General features: G+C 38.7%; 1 protein-coding gene across 1 annotated transcript in view; it reads right to left on the reverse strand.

Moving 5' to 3' along the window:
- Positions 1 to 21,446, reverse strand: part of ARHGAP15 (Rho GTPase activating protein 15) — a 322,363-nt gene that overhangs the window by 152,047 nt on the left and 148,870 nt on the right. Inside the window, exons 7-8 of the mRNA XM_075710898.1 lie at positions 10,031 to 10,129; positions 8,011 to 8,137 (exon numbers count right to left, since the gene is read on the reverse strand). Of these exons, the coding sequence (XP_075567013.1) occupies positions 8,011 to 8,137; positions 10,031 to 10,129 (226 nt within the window). The remainder of the gene's footprint in view (positions 1 to 8,010; positions 8,138 to 10,030; positions 10,130 to 21,446) is intronic.

Here is a 21,446-nt window from a genome sequence, read left to right on the forward strand (position 1 = left end):
AATTAGGCTCACAGGAGTGATGGAAAGCTGGGCTGGCTCTTCCTTCCCAAAGAACAAAGCTCAGCAAGTCCTTCTCACTTGCTCTAATTCTGACCTCTCTCCAAAGGCAGTAGCCTAAAATATTTCCCACTGCAGTGAAAATGCCTGCATCTATTTGGGTGTTATCAGTTGTCAGCCTATATTCTTTCCCTGCGGAGGCAAAATATGGAGACGTATAAAAATGACGATATACTGACGACGCAGGTGGTGGAGGGTCAAGCAGATGTAGCTGTCTGCATTGTCTATTGCTTTAAACTACAAAAATCATCATATTTTGCACAATATACATAAAATTTTAGTTTTAACTCCTAAAGTAAACAAAGATCTACTTAGGAAGGAATTAAGAGACTGCACCAAACCAGTACAAGACATGTTGGATAGTTGGGCTCAGAAGTGATAGAGTCAGAGTAAACGTCTTTTCCTCATATCACAGGAGCTGACCTCACTTTTAGTACAGGGAAGGGGCACAACTGCTTGACTCCAATAATACCTAAAATGCTCGTCATTTCTCTGTGATTGCTTTTTCTGAAGCAAGTGTGTGTTGCAAACAACTGCTACACATTTTTCCAAAATGTAGTTTTCTTGAACGCTGTGTCAGTATGTGCAGTTCAGTAGGAAAAAGCGTAAAGTAATCGTGACTATCCAGTCTTTACTTGCCTCCATATCAAATTTATCTTGAGTGCTCATGTAGGAGTTTATTTTGTTAAGAAAAATATATGTGTGTGTCTCTTCTTTGGAACAAAGAAGAAATATGGATTTGCAACCCCCCCCCCCCCCGCTTTTTTTTTTCCTTTAAACTTAAGTCCTGCAATAGTGTTTTGAACAAACCTAAAGAGATTTTAAGACAGTCATTTTGTATTATAACATTCCCATGGGTCGTATGTATGATCGTCTTTACTAAAGCTCCTTTCAGTCCCAGTTGAATAAATATGCATTTTATTTCACTAATCTTGAAACAACAGGAATAAAGTTTACCCAGGTCTTTTATACCTCAGAGAACAAAACAAATACTACAAATCTTTAGAGAGAAAGGATATACAAAAGGGCTTGAGGTGAATGTTTCAAAGCAAATACTCTTTAAATGATGTGCAAATTATTTCAGCACTTGAACATGATTTATGAAAGGGGATTAGTCCACTGAAACAAGAACTCAGTTTAAACTGTTGGGTTTCAAAGTCAAAGATGAGAAGCGTTTGCTGCAAAAGGCAGAAGAAACCGGATAGTAATCTATAGTGAGGATTTCTGATTGATTTTCTTTAACTAACTCAATCTTACATTAGCTATCACTGTCATTCATACTTAACTGTGGTGGGCTGTATAAAATACCTTCTTTTATGATATAATTCTCCATAAAAATGAAGAATGCAATAGTGATAATTAAGTAATAATGAGGTAATTAATAACTCAGTGACTAGCTCTCTATTTACTAGTATGCCCCATAAATGAGCACAAGGAATATGAAACAATTAAAGATTACCCAAGCTCAAACAGATAACTTTTCCAGAGAGTTGTGTGTCAGTGAGCAGACCAATGAGTCACAGGTCACATCTATAATAATACATTATATTATATTGTAATATTCCCACATACTCTTCATGTAATGGGTAAGAGCTACTCTTAAGTACTATAAAAATGATCACTTTTATGTAATTGTAAAGATTAATAAGTGAGCTAACTTCTCATGGTTCTATAATGACCCTGCTGTTCTAGTAGGTAAAGGAAAATTTAATGATCCTTCTCAGATATGATTAATATCTAACTTTTTCCTGACTAAAAATCTGGACTTGGTTCAATAAAAATGAATTAAGTGAACATGCACTGATTTCCCTGCCAAACGTTTATATGGAAGTTGGTTATGCCCAATTTAAAAATATGCTTTTTCAACCCAAATAGTAAACTCTGGAAGGATTTTGGAAAGTGAAGTAGAAATAAGACAAAGAATTAAGGAAACATTATATTATAATTGATGGAAACAGGATATTCAAATTCAGGAAAAATCCATTTTTTTATCAGAACTAGTCACAACCAGTTGCGATTTTGGGTGCAACATAATCTCCTATTATCAGTGACACAATTTGTTTCTGAATTTGGTACGTTTTGTTCCCAAAATGCCAATATTATTATCTCTTTGTTGCTGAATCAGTTATTTTTTTTAAGCTTTAAGAAAAGAGCACACCAATAGTAAATGTTGCAGAGAAATGACAGTAAAAATATGTCAAAAAAATAAGTTTAGTCCCTATAGTCCAAATGAATGCTCCTGCCCTCCATAAACAGCAGGTTGCATTTTCTTTTTGTGGTCTTTTTTTCAGTATCTGAAGCTGACTGCATTATTGTTGATGCAATAAAACTAAATGCCACAAACATACAGGCTGTAGAGTGACAAAATTAACACTGCAGTAGGAAGCTGCATATTGGCATATAGTTTTCATTTTGCTTTCTAATTGTTGTCATTGGTAACGCTGCACTAATATACATTACTGTTTTATATTTCTTGGTTTTACTAAAAGTAATAAAAGTGACCTATACATAATGTTAACATTGCAATGTAATAATACTCCCTAAATAGCATCCATTTGGCTTTGAACTTCACATCTAACTAAAATAAATGGGCAGGGAAGGGGAAAGAATTCCGACCTCATCAGAGCTAACAAAGAAATGGAGTGATTTCCCACTCTGCCGCTCTAATTAGCCCCCTTATCAGAGAGGTAACCCTACGTGGGTGATGGACTCCGTTAGCTACCGCAGAATCCAGCCCTCGACACGTTTGGCTGAGCCAGTGAAAGCTCGCACTACATCCCAAGATACGGTCTCCCAACCTACCGGCCTCTTCACGTGTTAGAAAGGAAGAGAGAAAAATCACACAGGTTCCTCTCTCAGCACTGCCTGTAATTAGGTGGCCTTTTTCTAGGAACACTAAACGATGCTTTCAACAAAATAAGTTTCTGGCTTTTTTTCCTCCTGCTGTTACGCAGCTGAAGCCGTGCAAATAAGTGCGTTTGTGCCCTGGTAACCATCCCTTCCCTCTGCAGAGAAACAATAGCCTCAGCAAGGCGGTGTTTGCCACAGAAATATCCAGTCGTGTGCGGGGACAAACTTTAAACCCTCGAGCAAGCCCTCAGAAGAAGCTTTAGCCAGGGAAGAAGCAACCACCATGCGGAGCCGGAAAGGGTTAAAGCTCCACTGACTTCTCCAGTTCTTCCATCACGTCCACCGAGAGACCAAAATGGATTTTTGCTGCCATTTCCCCCCCACACACACAGACATTGTACAGTCTCAATTATCTAACAAACTGCATTCAGAAATTATTCTGGATGTTTTAGTAATTACTGAGGAATATTTACATGCTGTGCTTTGAGTTTCAAAATTCAGCCTTCTAAAGTAAAGAGAAGTGAATGAAAAGAGAAAAGCAACTTTGGGCAATTTTAAAGTACACACAGAGTCTTCGGTTAAGTGTTAAGGATGGAGTAGCCTGGCTTAAACTGTGTCTTTTAAGAAACTAAATCTTTTAAGAAACTAAATCTTTTAAGAAACAAAATCACAGTCCTGATGACTTTGTAGCAAATAGCTCTGAAGGCAAATCAAAATTATGATCCAAAGGTTATTATTTTTGTCTTGATTAAAAAGATGCTAGGAGGCAAATTCCCGGACGCTGCCCTGCGGCCGTTCCCCAGGGAAGCTTGCGAGGGCTGTGGCATCCCAGAGCAATGCATCGCCCTTTGGGACTGCAAAGACTCATCGCTCCCTGTTGAAAGTGCAAGAGGAATTTAGGTAAGGAAAATATCATTATTTGAGTTGGCCGGTGGCCAGGGTGCCGGGGCTAAGACCCCGGTCCTAACGAAGAGTGGAAAGGAATCCCAAGCCTGCTGTTTAATATGCATGACATGTCGGCTTTGCTGTCAACGTTTCCTTCCACCCCCTGCTTTTGTCCGCTTTTTCCACCTGTTGTAACTTGTCCTTATTCAGGCTGAGAGCTGGAATTGTCTTACTTTGGTGTCTCATTGTGTCTGGCACAATGATGCCCGGATCCCCTACTACTCTTATTGAGACACTAAAGTGATCATGAATAGCAGTAATACTGCACAGACCATCAAGACTTTCCCTTTCGCATATGTGTATATATATATATATAAAATTTTTTTAAAAAAATGTTGATGCTCTGGTTGTGGCTCCCCAAGCTGGAATCTAAATATGGAGGAGATTTTCCAGGATCCGTCATCACAGGGCTGCATGACTAACCCCTGGGTTTTAAGTAAAGTGTTCTTGAAGATAAGAAAAATATGCAAGTAGAAACAATAAAAATAATGCAATTCAATCTTATCAATTCAGGCAGTTCCAGCTTTTCTGTGGCAAAGAAGGAGATCAAATTGCATTTATCTAATATCACAGATTTTTTAAATGTCTAAAATATTTAATTATTTTGCTTTGGCAACCTAAAGCTGAGGAACAGATTACTGTTCCCACTACATAAGGAAATAACTGACAACAATTAGTATTTATTCTTGTTGCTTTTGTAATAAAAATAGAATTCCATCACTTTCAAGGAAACCTAAAATATTAATAAGAATGTGATGAACTGAGTAAATGTGACGCCATAAGGAAATGATGGAGAACAGGTTGGAAATATAGTGCTTTGGGAATGGATTGCATTATCAAGCTTGTGATTGTGCATTTTGACAAGACCAGCCCTCAGATTGATACAGTAGCCAAAGGGCACTCTTCCTACTGCGAAGCCGTTTGTTTCCATCCGGAAAAGGGGGAGTAGAAGGGGAATTGATCCCCTCCGACAATCGATAGCGACTCCAGCCCATGCTTTTCCACAAGAGGTCACTCCTGAGTGACAAAATACCCAGATGGTGGCCAAAATGCAAACCACAAAGCCACCATGGACAGAAAAAGAAACGCTGAGCGTAGCGGAGAGCGTGGAGTTGGTTTCATTGCCCGCAACATGACTGTCTTGACAGCTCTTGTAGGCCATACACACAGAAAGGGCTCCTGGTTTTTGGAGAGCTGAACGATTTCTGGGAACCTTGTAATGCACAGATCCTTTCCCCGCCTCCCATGGGCTGTAACAGCATCTCTACTTTCAGTCTAATCCAGGTGCCTGGTTTCATGTGGTATGAAATTAATGTGGCAGACCACCTACCAGCAGACCCAATTATAATTGGTACTAATTAGAAGGGTTTTTGGCAACCTTAGGAGAAAAAAATGAAAACCTACAGTCTGAATGATAACGAAATTACTTGGAAATTATGAAGTCTGCCACTAATTTTAAAAATTATTAGGTTAGAACCACACTTATTTGCATAAAAAGGAGCGATGCTGCAAGGTACTTTCCTTGCACCAAACGTATACATCTTCTAATGCGGGGGGTTGCTACGGTGCAAAACCTGTTCTTTCTGACCCAGCATTAGCTGCATAAATTTAATCGGTGAAATAGTTGGCATCATAAAATGAAGAGTAGTCTCTTTCCATGTATTTGAGAGCAGGATCACGGTTCTACATATTTTGGTAATGTTCCCCAAGGCTATCCTTGGTTTCTTCTTAGCTCAAGCAAACTTCAATTAGAACATGAGTTGAATCCAAACTGGCTGAGAAGCCACTGAAAAGCTGCATGACCAAGAAACGGACACTCTGTGAACTTTGGAAATTGAGCCTAGCAGTTTGAGCCCAATTTTCAATGAAATCAGTGTCTACAGCTCAAAAAGCATAACAGAGAATTACCATTTGTCCTTGTAGTGTAAGCAGAAGCAATTAGGATTAAACAGAAAAACCAAATTCCTGCTACTAAGTCTCTAGGGGCAGCCTCCCCAGTTTTAAATTAAAGAGTAATTTACTGGAATACTTTGGTTAGAATATACCTGTCCTTTATATACTTGTGCTGCTAAAAAGCCCCAATGACACAGCCAAAAAAAGTCACAAGTCTAAAACCGGACATTTTTTGCAGCCCTTAAAATGCAGAGAAGGTAAATACAAATGAGTCTGAACTGTCTGAATATTTCAGTAAGGATTGTCGGGGGGTGGTGGTGTGCTAACACATCACTTGTTTGTCTTGCGTGTTACACTGGGGGAGTTTTGAGCCATCTTTAAAAAATCTCCTTTGTTTGGATTTGGCATTGGCAGTAGTCAATAATATAAGAGCACTATAAAATTATAAAATCGTTAAACTTTGTGAGAACTTTATAAACACGCTTGCAGATATTGCACATATCTTCTCTGTGCTCTGCAGTCAAACTGGACAATGAAACGACCACCTGTTAACTGCTAACAATGTGTCATTACCAGTTCTCATGCCTTTTTAAAGCAATTTTGGCTCTAGCTGCCGATAATTCTGGCTACGATACTTGTGTGAACATTAAGGGCACAGAAAGCCAAAGGCAGAAAACTGACAATACAGTTTGTGCTTAGACTACTAATAAGTAAGTGAATAATATGATTTTTCTAATTCCACATAATTGCTTGATCTCAAGGGGCCAAAAAAAAGTTCTGAATACATATTTTAGAAGCAATCCAATCTACAGTATTTAAATGCAAGCTTCGATTCAGTGAGATTTCAAGGCAGGTATTTTCACATTTTTTAATAGTTTAAATAGCCTTTAACAAAACGGGGGTTATTCAGGATTCTCTAAGGTTTGAAAAGAAACGTAGACTAAGGCTCTGTCACTGCTCATACTCACTTTTTCTGTTTTGTCTGACAAATTATCATTTAAAGATATGTGAGAAGTCTAAATAAATAAATAAAAATTCCCTGAGTGTTGAGCCAGTTTATGGGCATTTTGCTATTAGCTACAATAAGAGCAGAATCAGGCCCTCAGAACTTACCATGCTCTCAGTCTTATTTTTCTTCCTCTGAGAAATGCAACATAATACAGAGTACAAAGATATTGGGACAATTTTTCACAAGCTACATTCAGGCTATTTTATATTTTATAACAGAAGGAAAAACCTTAAAAAAGCCAAATCTCCGAGATAATAGGAAAACAACAACAAAAAGCTTCGGTCTGCAAAAAGAGACTATTTAATGAATCTCTGTATTTGTGCGGGTACGCGCGCACGCATGTGTGCATATATTTATGGTTGTGTGGATAATTATCATTAAATATAGCTACGTTAGGTCTTTTTAATGCAACTCTTTTCCTAACATCCAAGGCTTTGATCCTGCACTGAAATGCGTGCAGGCAAATTCCTCCACAGCCCTTCGGTACCTACAGGTATCTCGTACCAGCACGCGAGTCTGAAGCTGTCGCGGCACTTACATTAGAAACAGTATGTGAATCTGCTGCCAAACAAAGAAGAAAAACAAAAATTCAAGAGAGGGGGGGAAATGAAAAAAATGCTGAGTGATTGATTCCTGGTCAGCACCAGCCCCTGCGTCTACTGCCCACAATATCATGAGCATCTCAGCACAAACTGGAAAAGGAAAGTCTCAGTGGAATAAAGCACATCCCTGCTAGTTTTAGATCACTTTCTTTTCTAATCACACTGACAAAAATCAACCTCGATCCCTGGAATTTACCTTCTATAAAATTATAGATACATCAGTGACTGTCAGCTACAGAGGATACGTCAGGTCTTTCAGCAATTCAGTGTATAAATACACAACAGACAAAATTACTCTGGCAATTTGAGGTATTTTACTAAAATGGAAACAAAGCAACTGCAACAGACCATTAGCATAGGACTCATGTTGCTTATTTTTAAAAATAAATGGCTTGAATAAATGTCTTTGCTGCTAAACAAATTTATTTTGCTTAGGAGAGAATGTCACCCTTTAAAAGTGCGGAGCTAGTAACTGTCTTTACTTAAATGCAAGTTATGTATATCAGCACAGAACACATTCAGCTTTAAAATTCTCAGTGATCTTCCTTACATTCTGTATGTAATAAAAATTATCTTGCCCTGTAATGGCATAGTTATTTAAAAAGGAAAGGAAAAAAAAGAAAAAAAAAAAAACGGAAAAGAAAAAAGCCTTACTTAAAGATTTTCTGTGTTCAGGCTTTGGTTCTTTGGATTCAGTGTCTAAGCTATTCAGTAATTCGATGCTGGAGGATCTTCTGACTTTGAACTCCAAATTTCTTGATGTACAACTCCGTTCTTTTGGCTGGGAAAAGAATACATATATATACACCCATGTGTATGCTTTTAATAAAATTATTATTTGTAAGAATGAAGCAAGAGATTACAGAATGCCAGTACAGAATCAGAAGCTAAGAGTGATGCAGTGAGTATACAATTTAAGGAAAGTGTAATGCAAAATTTGTCATATGGCAGAGCTTTTATGGCCCTGACAGACTGATCTTAATTTCTGAGATAAATTCTCATTTAAGTGAGGAAAACAAAAGGCCTACTTCTTTAGGCTTTAGAGACCCAAATTATTTCCACATTGCAGGCTACTTCCAAATGATTGCAAAGAGGAAGGTTGTTTAAATCGCCTTTCTGCTTTAGATAGTTACAGTAAATATTCTTGCAAACACAATTGTTTCAAACATGCTTACAAATTTGGGGTTGAATTCTGCCAGTCTAAGGTTAGGAAAGGGAGGGGGCACACTTTTATATTTCTCTAATTCGCTGGCATACAAAGTGACAATTAGGGACCATTAACGGAGAAAATAAGAAAAAATAAAAGAAAAAAGGAGATGATACTTCAGCTAGTCACACATCTCTTCCCATGGCATTTGGTCAGGTGAGATTTAGCCATCCCAACAGCCTGGAAAGCTGCAAGGCTTTACACACTCACTCAAAGTTCTAAAACTGAAAGAAATGACACTTGTGAAACGGTCACTGGGAGCTTCGCGGTGGCATCCTGTCCTGCGTGCACAGCAAAGGCAAACCTTCGCCGGGACAAGCCCTGCCCTCCGCTACCTGAGCCATTTACAAGTTGTGCCCCAGCAGCCACTGCTGCTGTGGTTCCCTGCACGCTCAGAGCTGCTGAAGCCACAAAATTACCTTAGTTGCACTAAAAAAAAAAAAAAAAAAAAAAAAAAAAAAAAAAAAATCAAGTCTATTAGATGTTTAGCTGAATAACATGCAAAAAAAAAAAAAAAAAAAAATGTTCTGAGTCTCCACGGAAAACTCCACCCCAAAATCTTCAGTAGGATATCAATATCCTCACACACCCAATGAAATGCACAATATGAAGACATACATCATCAGATCAAACTTTCCTTGGCTGATTATAGCCTCAGGGTAATATAATGTTTGTAGCTCTTTAAGGAAACAGTAGCCGTGTTCAAATTAACCCTTTCAAAGAGGCTGCTTCTGCCTGCTCTGCCAATTCCATTGCAGCAAAACCTCTGAAAAAAAAATGCAAGAAAATGGGGATATTTTTCTCTCACCAGCTTCTGTAGTTAACAAGGAAAGCCAGTGCCCTCTAAAAAAATACGTTCTTGGATCAGGCAGGGATAGGAGGAAGACATTTGGAATTTGTATTGAGAGTGGCAAAAAAGAAAGAAAAAGCTACAGCTGAATCTGGTTTGGTAATTAAAAACTGTTTTAATAAAACACAGCCCTGCTTACTTCTAGTAGAAAACCCCCAGCCTTCCTGGGAGAATAACAGCAATCAGTTACAAAGGAATATTATTTGCTAGTGTTATTCTTGTGAATAAGTAATACAAAAATTCATAAAAGGCTCAAATGTATTAATAGTTCTATTGAAGATTATATACTGTAGGCTGCATAAACAGAAAATGCAAAAATTCATTAGTTGTTAAGTGCTTGTGTGCTTTTACAACCCTCAGCAAACCAATGTCCTTGTTATTTCAGAGAAATAAATGTAGCGTTCCGTTTCGAGGCAAGAATCAAATGACATTTTTGTTCAACAACCTTGTTTATCTGACATTTTTCAGTAGATTTGCATACATATTTTTACATCCTTCAGAGAAAGGAATGTCTAGCTAGCTGCTGACTGCCTAAAACCTGTAGAGATGCCTAAACAAATGAAGTTGAAATTGCTACATCTTAATTAATAAAGGTAACAGCCAAAACAAATACATACCAATCTGTCAATTGCATTTTTGATAGCGTGGAACCAATCCAATATGAGAAAGTCGATATCCGACTGGAGGAGGAACTCATTTCCTGACACTGTCGTGATCTGGGGAGGGCACAGGCACAGACAGGTAAGTAAAGCACACACTGGACAGATGATTTTCTTCTATTTTCTCTCCTACGCACCCAAATGCTTTTCCTCCCTACCAAGAATCATCTCCTGGAGTGCCTGGTTACTGAGGAGTTTTGAACCTCTGTCTGAAAACAGTTTTGAATATGTCACAACAAACGAGATATTGTCTCAGCAATGCAACCACCGAACACAAATAGTGCAAAAATAATGGGAATGTGACAAAAGTCACGAAAAGCCAGGGAACTCGGTGTTACAAGACACAGTTCAAATGTAAAGCAAAGCACCCTAAAAAGAAATGAATGCAATATGGGAATTAATTCCTGTTATTTTCAATTTCCATTTCTATTTTGGTATTAGTATTTTTATATCCGGTACCTCCATTCTCGAATTTACGCGTTTATTATATACCTGTGATTGCAGAGTCCACTTCCAAGCATTTTAGTAAAATTAATAATGTCACTCATTTTCACATAAAAAAAAATTACCATCAAAGATGGCTGTAGCAGAGTAATTAGGAGCCCATTTATCATGAAAAAAAATCCCCAGTTTGTCTGAATAGAAGTCAATTTACATTTTTGACCCACTCACTGGGAATATTTATCAAAAGAATATTCATTCCCCTGATAACGCTGTTTCACTGCCTAACAATATTTGGTGGAAACATGCATGCATATTCTGTTGGTCTGAACTTCTGTAAACCACCGCGATAACAATGATACATCACTTTTTTTTTTGCGTAGATATCTTTTCACCTGAGCAGACCTCCAGGTACGTTACACAGCAGGTCGCAACGACCATTTTACAGATGGCAAAACTGAGGCAGGGCGCTGCGCAGGGCTTTGCGCCGGGATTGTTCAAGCAGAGCCCTGGTGCACGTGGCCGTGGAGCATGAGCCAGGGCGCAGCGGTTCTGCGTGTTTGCAGAGGAGCGAATGGAGGGTTGCATCTCCCCCGCGTTTTGCAAGGGGCAGGAGCTCATCCTGCCCATGCTCCAAACCTCAGCTCTGAAAACAAAGCTGCTTCTTGTTGTTGCTAAGAGTTGCTTGCACACCGGTAGCATCCGCACGTGGGCATTGCACGCTGGGGGTTCAGCGTTTCGGGGCTGCAGGTTTAGTCTGGGCTGCACATGGGGGCACGGTATTACTCAGGACCGAAAGGTTTTCAGGTCTTTCCTGGGGAACGGACGAACACAGTGGACAACAGAGATTTCTCTCTGAACAAAGCGCGAGGAAAAGCAGAGCAAAGCCGTTAAGACCTGGCACAGCCTATCTATGTAAATCCATCAACCTGAAGTGCTACTGTTCCACTGCATCTGCCCCGTGTCAAGAGTTTTTACCAAAGCATAAAAGAAACAATGGATCCTCACCAGCCTGGGTACTCCTTGCATCTTTCCTAAAACTGAAATACTACCGGGGGGAAAAAAAAAGAAAAAAAAAGAAAAAAAAAAAAAAAAGACAAAACAGCTTAATGTTTTATTAATTGTTCTATAACCCTCCCGTTATTGAGGAAATGCCTGTAAGGAAGGTTTCCAAAGTCATCAGCATTAAGGAAAATCCCGTCAGCGCAGCTCCAGCGGAGACATCCTGTGAGAGCGCTGCGGAGAATGTGGGAATGGTCCCCCGGCGTGGGCTCGGGAGGCTGCCCGGCTGCAGATGTTCATCCCGTCCCATCCGCGCCCATCAGGAGCGGACCTCCAGCCACCCCATTGTTCCCTATGCGCATGGGAGAGTTAGTTGTTGGGGAAATCTCAATTCCCTTATTAGTCCACAGTCACAGTGTTAATCACTACTCACACACTCACCGTTCCCTTGATCAAAAAAAAAAAAAAAAAATCAAAATTCAACTTAAGGTGAGTAGCTGAAACAGCTGACCTGCAGTTCTGTGCTCGGCTCACACGGCAAGGTTTGGGTTCAAAATATCTTATATCACAATTTATTAATGTATACATGCAGATATGAATTAGACTAAACACAGGCAACAATTCAATCTAATGCCTCTCTCCCAGTATAAAAAAATCATTATTAAAATTATAAAATGGAATAACATTTTCAAAGTAAGAGCAACATATATAATCAGATTTACTGTATTTCGAAGGCTTAAAAAGGACACAACATAGTTCAGTCTTCCGTTCAGTAAATTCAGGCTTTATTAAAATACAAGTATTCAGCACTGCATAAACATTTGCACTGTATGATATGCAAAAGAGATACTCCATTGCTAACAAGACCAAAGCAAAATACATGTTGAAAGTTTCTTTGTCTGAATGTGTTATTTCGATAATCATATATTATCAGTGTTTTATGAGCAAATCTGTAAAAACAGATCATAGAAAGGAGGGAAGAGAATTCATTTAAAATATACTTTCTGTAAGATATAGTTCAAGTCCTTTTCTTTCTTTCCTCAGACTAATCTTCAGAGTAACTAGACAGTTTCAAGAAGACTGCTACTGCTCTCTACAGTTTAAATGCATCCACTCCTTAATTACAGTCAGTAATTGACTTTGTTCTGCTCCATTCCAGTCATTCACAGGAAAGCAGTTCCAAAGGCTTTGGCTGGTAAATCCCATTTAATGTGCAGGTTTCCTATCCCACTTTTATATGTTACCTCCTTAGGATTTCTGATAAATGGTTCTTGGAAGGGATTGCTAAACCATATTTGCACTTTGAACAATCGAATTTTCAGCACCCTTGGGAAAAGACATCAGTAAAGAATGCTAGCTTTGACTAAACCTTGTGATTGAACAATTTCTGATCACAGCCCTAAATGATGTATAACTAACAACAAGCATAAATTTTTCAATATTAAGGTGTGCTAACATACCGTCCCTCTATCAGGCACTGCTGAAATAAACAGAGGGACCAGAGAAACAAATGAAAGACAAATCTGGGGGGAAAAAAAAAAAAAAAAAAAAGGAAATGAAGTGCTTTAGATAGAGCTGCCAGTCTCCATTGTGCCAGGTACTTCACTTACTTAAATATTTCTTGAGATCCCTCTCTCTTTGCCATCCTTTTCGCAAAGGCTACAGTCCGGAATTAGCATTGCCTTACCAGGCAGAATTACGATGCTGCTGTCAGCAATAAATACCCACAAGGAATGACAACTGACATTAACCCTCTTATTTGCAAAGGGTGTGCCCCTCAGGTTGCTTATAGAGGAGCCAGGACGCCTGGATTCTCTTTCTTGCTATAGTACTTTGGAAAAACCACTTCAAAGGCTGAATCCACTCGCATGGTAGTTTTAGACTGAAGTGTAGAACAGTCCTGCTGTTAAGCATTGATCCTCTGAAAATATCGGCTCACGGCAGGTAAATGTGTGTTAAATTCAATACACCGCTGGGCTGCCAACAAAGTGTGTGTGTATGGGGGGGCAGGTGTGAAACACTTTTTATGATATTCTACTTGTGGCTTATTAAGGATTTCTCTTGTCACCTTATAAAGCTGCAAATGGAGGGGTGAGCTTCTTTTGCATGTCACCATAATGATGTACCAAGGTTGTGTTCAACAAGATCCTATGTTATTAAACAAAAAGATACCTATATAGCCCCAGGAAATACGGGACACCGTATCTAGTTAATACCATTACCATTTTATAATAAATAAATACACCTTGGATCCTACCCATGATCAATGTTCTTAAAAATCCTACAAATTATATATTTTGCCTGCATTATGTTGTGCTCTGGGCCATGCTACTGCACCATGCATGGCTGTGTTCCTCCAGGACGTCCAAACCTTTACAGGTCACCTGGATCACGTTTTAGAACATGTCTCAGAGATTCTTCCCTTTCATGGTATAGCTACACCAATGGAAAAGAGGAGATAAAAGCCAGAAAAGTGCCATGGGATAAGCCCAGGGGCTTCTGCCCATAGTCTTCCTACAAACTTTGGTCTGGGGACTACTGCATTGTTGTGAAAAAAAAAAAAGTTTCCTTCATGGTATCCTTCTAGTTCTTTACCACTATACATTTCTATAGATACATTTGTTTCTTACATTTATTTTAGCTGCAGAACAGGGATGGAGGCAATTTTAGCAATCCTACTGATAGGCACTCTATGGAGATATGGAAAAGGGCGATAAATTCACACAGCACAACAAAAATACAAAACCGTATTATTGATTCACTCACTTCAAAGTGTACTTATGCATCTCTGGTGGTTATAACTATTATTTGCAGTGATGAACTATTTTCAGACAATGCCAAAACCAAACTTTAATACAGGAAGGGAAGAATCCTATGGGGAAGGAGAAATGAAGCAAAAAAACCCCTCAGTCTCTACACTGCAGCAAAAGGGAAGAGGGTGAACAGCTTGGGAAGCGTATGGCTCATGTATAGCTCCTATATGGCCACCAAAAAAACACCACACAGTTCTTATTTCAGCCAAAGACTGAAACAAGCCATTGTTCAACTCCCTCTGCATGTGGGACATCCAGAAAAAATGCTGGGCTACTGGGGTAAAGCTTTGTATAACCTACCCCAATCATAGAATCATAGAATTGTTTAGGTTGGAAAAGACCTTTAAGATCATCCAGTTCTACACTACCAAGTCCACGCTAAACCAATCAAGGGTAGACTAGATTAAACCATGACCCAAAGTGCCATGTCTACCCATTCAGCGTTGGATTATTGGACACTTCTTGACTGTGGAAACCCCACCAGATGCTAATCCAGTGCAGAAAACCTAAATTTTGATGTCACCTGGGACTCCCAGAGCTTGTGGTGGACCACTAAGTGATTTAAACTTGGATTGACAGATACCTCTGCTTGCAGAAATTCAATAAAATGTGTTCCTCTTGTTGCACAGTGCTTTGAGATTGCTGCCCTTGATATGTGTAGGAAAAAAGGAAATGTGAGTCGCTGGAGTATTTCTAGCTCAAAAGCTAACACTCTTCCCCCTTCCCACTGCTCCCTTCATCTCACCTTGCTCTCTCACAAAGGCGTTTTTTTTCCTAATTGTGTTAATCATCCCGATTCCCCACAATGAAGAGGAATCTAGGTTTTCCCCTCTATTTTCCTGAGATATTTTTGCAGGTTGAGATCTAGCCACCCAGCCCACATAACACAGGACATGCCACTCTCCATCTGCATGGCAGCCATCAGGGCTGGGAAAGGAAAGGTGGGAAAAAAGTCAAAAACAAAGGGGAAAAAAAAAAAAAGAAGGAAAGAAGCCTAGGAATTTTCTCTCTCTTTCTAAATATTCTACATATTCTTAAAAAAAAAAAATCATTAGAATATAATATAGCTTGAGAATAAATACATAAAACATAGATACTCATGTGTCCACACCCACAGTAGAAGTAGAATTAATTAAAGTTGGGAGACACTATGCTCCTTAGTGGTTTAATTAACTGGATTTGAATTAAGCAGGGACAGAGACATGTAAGTTTTTAAAAACATGTCAAAAGTCTAACTGCATTTCTGGAAGTTTATCTTAAATTCTTTCTCACAGATAATCCAGTCTCTTGGCCATGTTTATGCTGAATGAGTGAGCAGCAGAAAGGATAAATAAAATATCTCTCTGTGCTGTACTGTAGTGAGCCGAGAGTCTAATATTCAAGAAATGCAAATAAAAGAAAACAAAAGGCTCCGTATTGAGCTGCATTCTATCCATACTGCATCACGTATCCATTGTATGATTCAAACAGAGGTAGTCATGGTTATGCTGATAGTTAAATTACTTAAAGGACTCTAAGATGTTTATGACTACCAAAGAAATTTCATTATCAAGCAGATTGTCTGTCTCATGTTGCAGTCTGGCTTTACCAATCTAGCAGTCCTTTGGATGTCGAGCAAAGTTAACATTGAAGTGATGGGGAAATATCAGCTTGAAAGAAAAGGTCTTCAACCAATCTTTCAAAAAAAATGATATTTGTTAAAAAAATTTGTGAGAAAGTATCTGCCTTGTGTTCCCAATGTTGCTAGATGTTAAGTAAATATATGCTGATTGCAAAAAAGTTGCTTTGGCAACTCTCTTATTAAAATGCATTTGTAACCCCCATCTGTCATGAAAGTTTTGAAAAGTTTGTTTACTTTGGATAACCGCCTTATCCAGGGTTACCCCAGCATACAATGATAGCAGTCTTCAGAAGTTGTGTGAGGAACAAGCCACTGGGGATCCATTTTTGTTTTAATTGGCACACACAAACACTTTTCTGGTCTGTCAAAAAGATCAAGCTAATATGCATGGCGGGTGTTATATTCTCAGCTTTTGGGAGTAGTAAAGCTCCCTTTATTTAAGTAATTTAAATGATAGACTGCAAAAACTTTGCAAGTCAGAAAAATGTTTTATACTTTCTTTGGGAATATTTGTTTTAAGCAACAGAAAGTGTTCTACATATCTAAAGATGTTGAACCTTATGTTATAATTACCCTGTTTCTTCTGACTCTGTAAAAATTACTGTGAAAACCAGGCATTGCAGAGAGGCAACAAACAGATCCTGTGTTTTCACAACTTCTGCAATATTAGCAATTGTAAGACCAATTGCTGCCAGATGTTTATAAGATATGTCTTCAGTGGTATTGCCTTGTGCCATGACTGATTTGCACATCCGTTCGCTGGGAACCTTCGCAGGGTCATCGTATCAAAGCAACCTGCTCATATACATAAGTTCCTTTTTAATGAAATTAACCTCATGTTTGGGGTATACACATCAATGGCTCTGAAATGGATTCAACAGTCTGAAGTCTGGGGTCAAACTTGAAAGAAAGAACAAATTTTTAAATGAGACTGTATTGTACCTGTGATGAACAGATAATTTTTTTTCCTGGTAAATTCCTAGGACTGAGTCCCTCAACATAATTTAGTAATAAAATAATGAACTCTGGGACTGTTAAGAAGAAAAAAAAAAAAAAAATCTTTGAGCCTAATGTTTCCTTTCTGCTGTGCAATGAACTCATAGTATATACCAGTTTCTATTGAATTACATTAATAATAGCAAGGAGAGAATCAGGTCTTCTCTCTGCATTATAAGGCAAATCTTTTCCTTTCCTTCTTGGCTGTGAAGAATCTCAGTTGCAGAACTGTTTTATATCAGTTGTAAGGAAGATATTGAACAAACAGGACATCACAATTAAAGCTGATTAGACCCTGAGAGATCAACACTCCTCCTTGGATTTGTAGAGGAGCTCAGGCTGGAGAGTCCACAGAGCCTCCCTGGCGGGGGAAAGGTCCAGTGCTCTGCCAGGGGTACTGGGATGCTTTCACTGATCTTAAGGAACAGCTTGTCATTCCCCCTTTGTCACCCACCAGTCCAGATCTTATTTTTCCCTTCCCTTGGAGATGTGTGAAGAGAAAGCACATGCTGTTTGATTGAAGGGGAAGGTAAGGAAGAGCAAGTCCTTTCTGCCAAACATCCAAGGACCATACTGTGAAGAAGTACTTCCTGCTGATCTGCTACACTGGTATTATGCCCTATGCAAGATGCAGTTGGACTACTTGGATTGGCCTCTGAAAAACAGGGTTTTCCTTCAGAGGGCAAAGAACAAAAAAGGAAAATATGAGACAGGCAGAAGATGAGCATCCTGGATGTCAGACACCTGCGTGCGGCTTCCCACATCCCATACTACTACCCTCTGCTCCAGCCCCGTGGCTGCACCGCCCTCGCCGTGGGAGCAGGATGGATGGACTTCTGCCAGTCATTAAGCCAAAGTCAGGGGCGATGGAAGTCACTAGACTTGGGAAGTGAGCAAGAAGTACCCCCAAAATTGGCTCAAAGCAGAGCAGCAAGAGAGAATAATTAAGACAGAGCTCAGTCGCGTCTGTGCATAGTGGGAAGTGGGGGAACAGACAGTTGCACAATTTGTCCACAGATGAAGACTGAAGGCAATGCATGAATACCTACTGCAAGCTACTTTTCTCCTTGGGGTAATATTTTACTGTTATTGCCTTTGCAATCTGAAGCCATATATTACACAGCCACACACAGAGATATGGGCAATGGTTTCTTAGAGAAGTCCCGTCTTTCTTAGTTTTACCAGCTGGACAATACCTAGTGATGAATGGTTCTCCTGTCCAATTTTATATGCATGTTACAATGCTTTATGATATATGTGAGTGAGACTCAACGTGATAAGTCCTTGTAACAAACAAAAAAATCAAAGGGAGAATGAATGCACTACTTTCAGTACGAGCAAAGATATATATTTAAAATATATGTGTGCTATGTGTAAAGATTTCTTTTTGTTGACTCTTATTTGAGGCAGAAATTTATTCATCAGTAGCAGAGCATTTTACAGCTACATTATTCGCAGGCAGAAGCCGGACTGGCTTTTGGTATTTCATTTACTGACACATGTCTCCTATTAATAAGTGCTGAGATTGCACAATAAGAAACAAGAGATGTTGCTATAAGTATCTTTATACTTATAGGAACGTATTTGGCCATGATTATAAGTGTTTATAAAACATTCAAGAATCGTTCCTTGTCTACTTACACTAATGAGAACACCTGTTAACTTCAGGGCTGCACAGACTTATTTGCATTGAATTCAGGTTTTTGCATACTGTACATCACTTTTTGAAACAATTAGATGTTTACAGAGAAATATAGCTAAAAGAAGAACAGCAGCTTGAATGCCCTCCAGCCCAAGTCAATGCTAATCCTGGTTTGAGTGAAAAGCAGAAATCTGCTGAATTATAATACTGACACAAATTCAGATAGCAGCGAACAAAGGTGTACCTGTAAATCCTCTGATAGCAGATGTTACTTGTGGGGATTGATACCCGCTGTTGAATAAAGCATCTCTTAGAGATGAAACAGCACTACTGAATGGGATTTTTTCATTGTTATATTTACCATTTTCTTTTCATTCGGATATTTCCTTTTCTTTTGGTGACTCAGAACCTCTCTACGTACTGAGCATGTAGAACATGTGGTCATTTTCCAAAATAGCTGTTTACATTATTTTATTAACTTGCCAAAAGCCAACACAACACCACAAGAATCCTCCTACTGCTAGAGATCCAAAACACCATCTCTGCAGTAGAGGGTTTTGTGGCCTGGGGCAAGGAGGCAGGAGGTCCCTTTCTATAAAAACAGGTCTACTGAACGGTAAGTGTAATATCCTGCTGCTACACGACCATGACAGCTATTGTTTAATAACAATGTAAAACATCAAAGTTGGTCCATGATCTGAACATATACTCTGCCAGCTGTGTCAAGTTCCTAAGCGTTGCAGGCAGGAAAAATATAATGGTTATCATCTTTCCTTGCATGCAGGGAGCAAACAATGCATAACATCTTTGGTTTGCCTCTTTCCATCTTTATTTATTTGTAGGTAAATATTAGAAAAAGATAAGCAGGACTAAAAATGTTTTGAAGAAGACTATTATATCCATTTAAGAAAACAAACATTTCCAACTACAGCAACTGAAAAGATTTCCATTTAAAAAAGTATTCAGTATTTTAATAAAAACAATGCTGTTGAGATTTAGGACAAAGATAAATATATTTTGTCTCCTAGCTGAACTCTCATTTCTAAGGAGTCACAACCTTGTTAGAAAACTTTCAAGGGTCATACCATACATACAGTTCTTAACTGGGTACAGAAGAATATGGATATTTCAAATACAGTTCCTAAAAGGCTAATAGACTATGAACCTTTCTTACACAGTGGTTTTGTTTTTTTTTTTCATTTGGGAATGAAGTCATTTTATATAATAAACAGCATCATGGTATAGATTGTATGGAGATAGTGTTTCATTAAAGAATAATATCTTCTCATTTTTAAAATTAAAAATTCTTTTAATCTGAAAAACAAACAAACAAAAAAAGGAACTTTGTATTTCTCCAAATTCTCATGACAGTTTCAAACCAGTTCTCAAGTGTTGGAGGATCCTGGAATTTTTCTTTAGACATTCTGGAATTGCACTGACAGCACTGGAAATGCACTGGCCTTTAAATTTATCAGCTACTCTACACAGTAGCGTAGTAATGGCAGAAGGTTACTCAAAATGTTATTTTAAAATAACACATAACCAAAATATCACAATAGGTGTCTAAAGGGAGCTTTTCTAGGAAAGGACAATATAGCTCAGAACTCAGTGAATTTCTTACACTAACTGAATTTAGTCAGCTAGCAGTAATTGGGTGAAAAACTACAGAAACACTTTACTATGCAGCTCACAAGACAACATACTTTGATCGATTCTGTAATGTACTGGTTTTTAAGAAATACAGTGAAACTAAAAAAAAATATCAGAAACATACACCTCCTCTCTAGATCTTTGAGTTTCTGGTTTGCACTGGGATATACCAAACACCAAACATTAAAAGCAAATACGTTATTTTAAAAAATACATATAGGTTTCACAAGTATGTGATTTTTTTTTAATCACGTAGGCTTTTCTCATGTATTAGAACATGATGTACACTTTGACATCTGTCAGTCAAGCTTCTGGCTATCACACTGGACAATCTGGAGGGAAGAGCCACAATGTGATGTGGCATGCAGAAAAATTGAACCCCCCCATTTTTCCAAAATAAAAATCACATCTTCTAGTTTTAAATAGAGAGAATGATTGCAAAATATTTGGCCATCAAGACTGTAAAGATTGAGGTTGGATAATCAATAACGTTTGTGGTTGAATTACCCACTGATAACAAGTAATTTCCTGCTATTCGCGAGGGGAATTAGGAAGTGGTTTTGGGGAATTTGGCAGACTCCCTCTCTCCTTTCTAAATATGCTGTGTCTGAAAGCCTGATATCCTTTTCTACTGCAAGCTTTGGGATGATGCAGTATAGCCGAATGCAGGTTTGGGGTGACAGCTCTTACAGGAGCTTAAGGTTCTAAATATAAGAGAAGCTAAAAATACGCAAAATTATCAGGCATAGAAATGGCTGGGTATTTGGGTTTTGAGTCCTACATACCATAGTCATAAGACCGTATTTATCTGGAGCCCTGCAACACCGTGATTGTTGCTCCACTTCTTGTCACTAATAAATGTACAGTACACATGACAGGGAAATAAATAGTGTTTTAAAACGTGTTACGGTCTCCTTGTCCAAAGATGTCATCATTGCATATTAATTTAAGCACTGTGGATGTGCCAGGAGACTCGTGCTTATCCGGCAGCACAAAATGCAGATACAGAAGGGTTGCTACCAGAGCACCTCCCCACAGACCCCTGACCCTCGTGTTCCCTTCCCTTCCCTTCCCTTCCCACAAAGTTGTTAGAGGTACCGGGTGTGCTCTCACTCTCGTTGGACTCAATGGCACATGAAAACTCAAAAGCGACATCCAATCAGTAGCATACACTTTAAACTGTGAGGTAAAATGGAAAGTTTTAAGGAA

This window comes from Pelecanus crispus, chromosome 5, assembly GCF_030463565.1.
Source record: "Pelecanus crispus isolate bPelCri1 chromosome 5, bPelCri1.pri, whole genome shotgun sequence".
Taxonomy (NCBI): domain Eukaryota; kingdom Metazoa; phylum Chordata; class Aves; order Pelecaniformes; family Pelecanidae; genus Pelecanus; species Pelecanus crispus.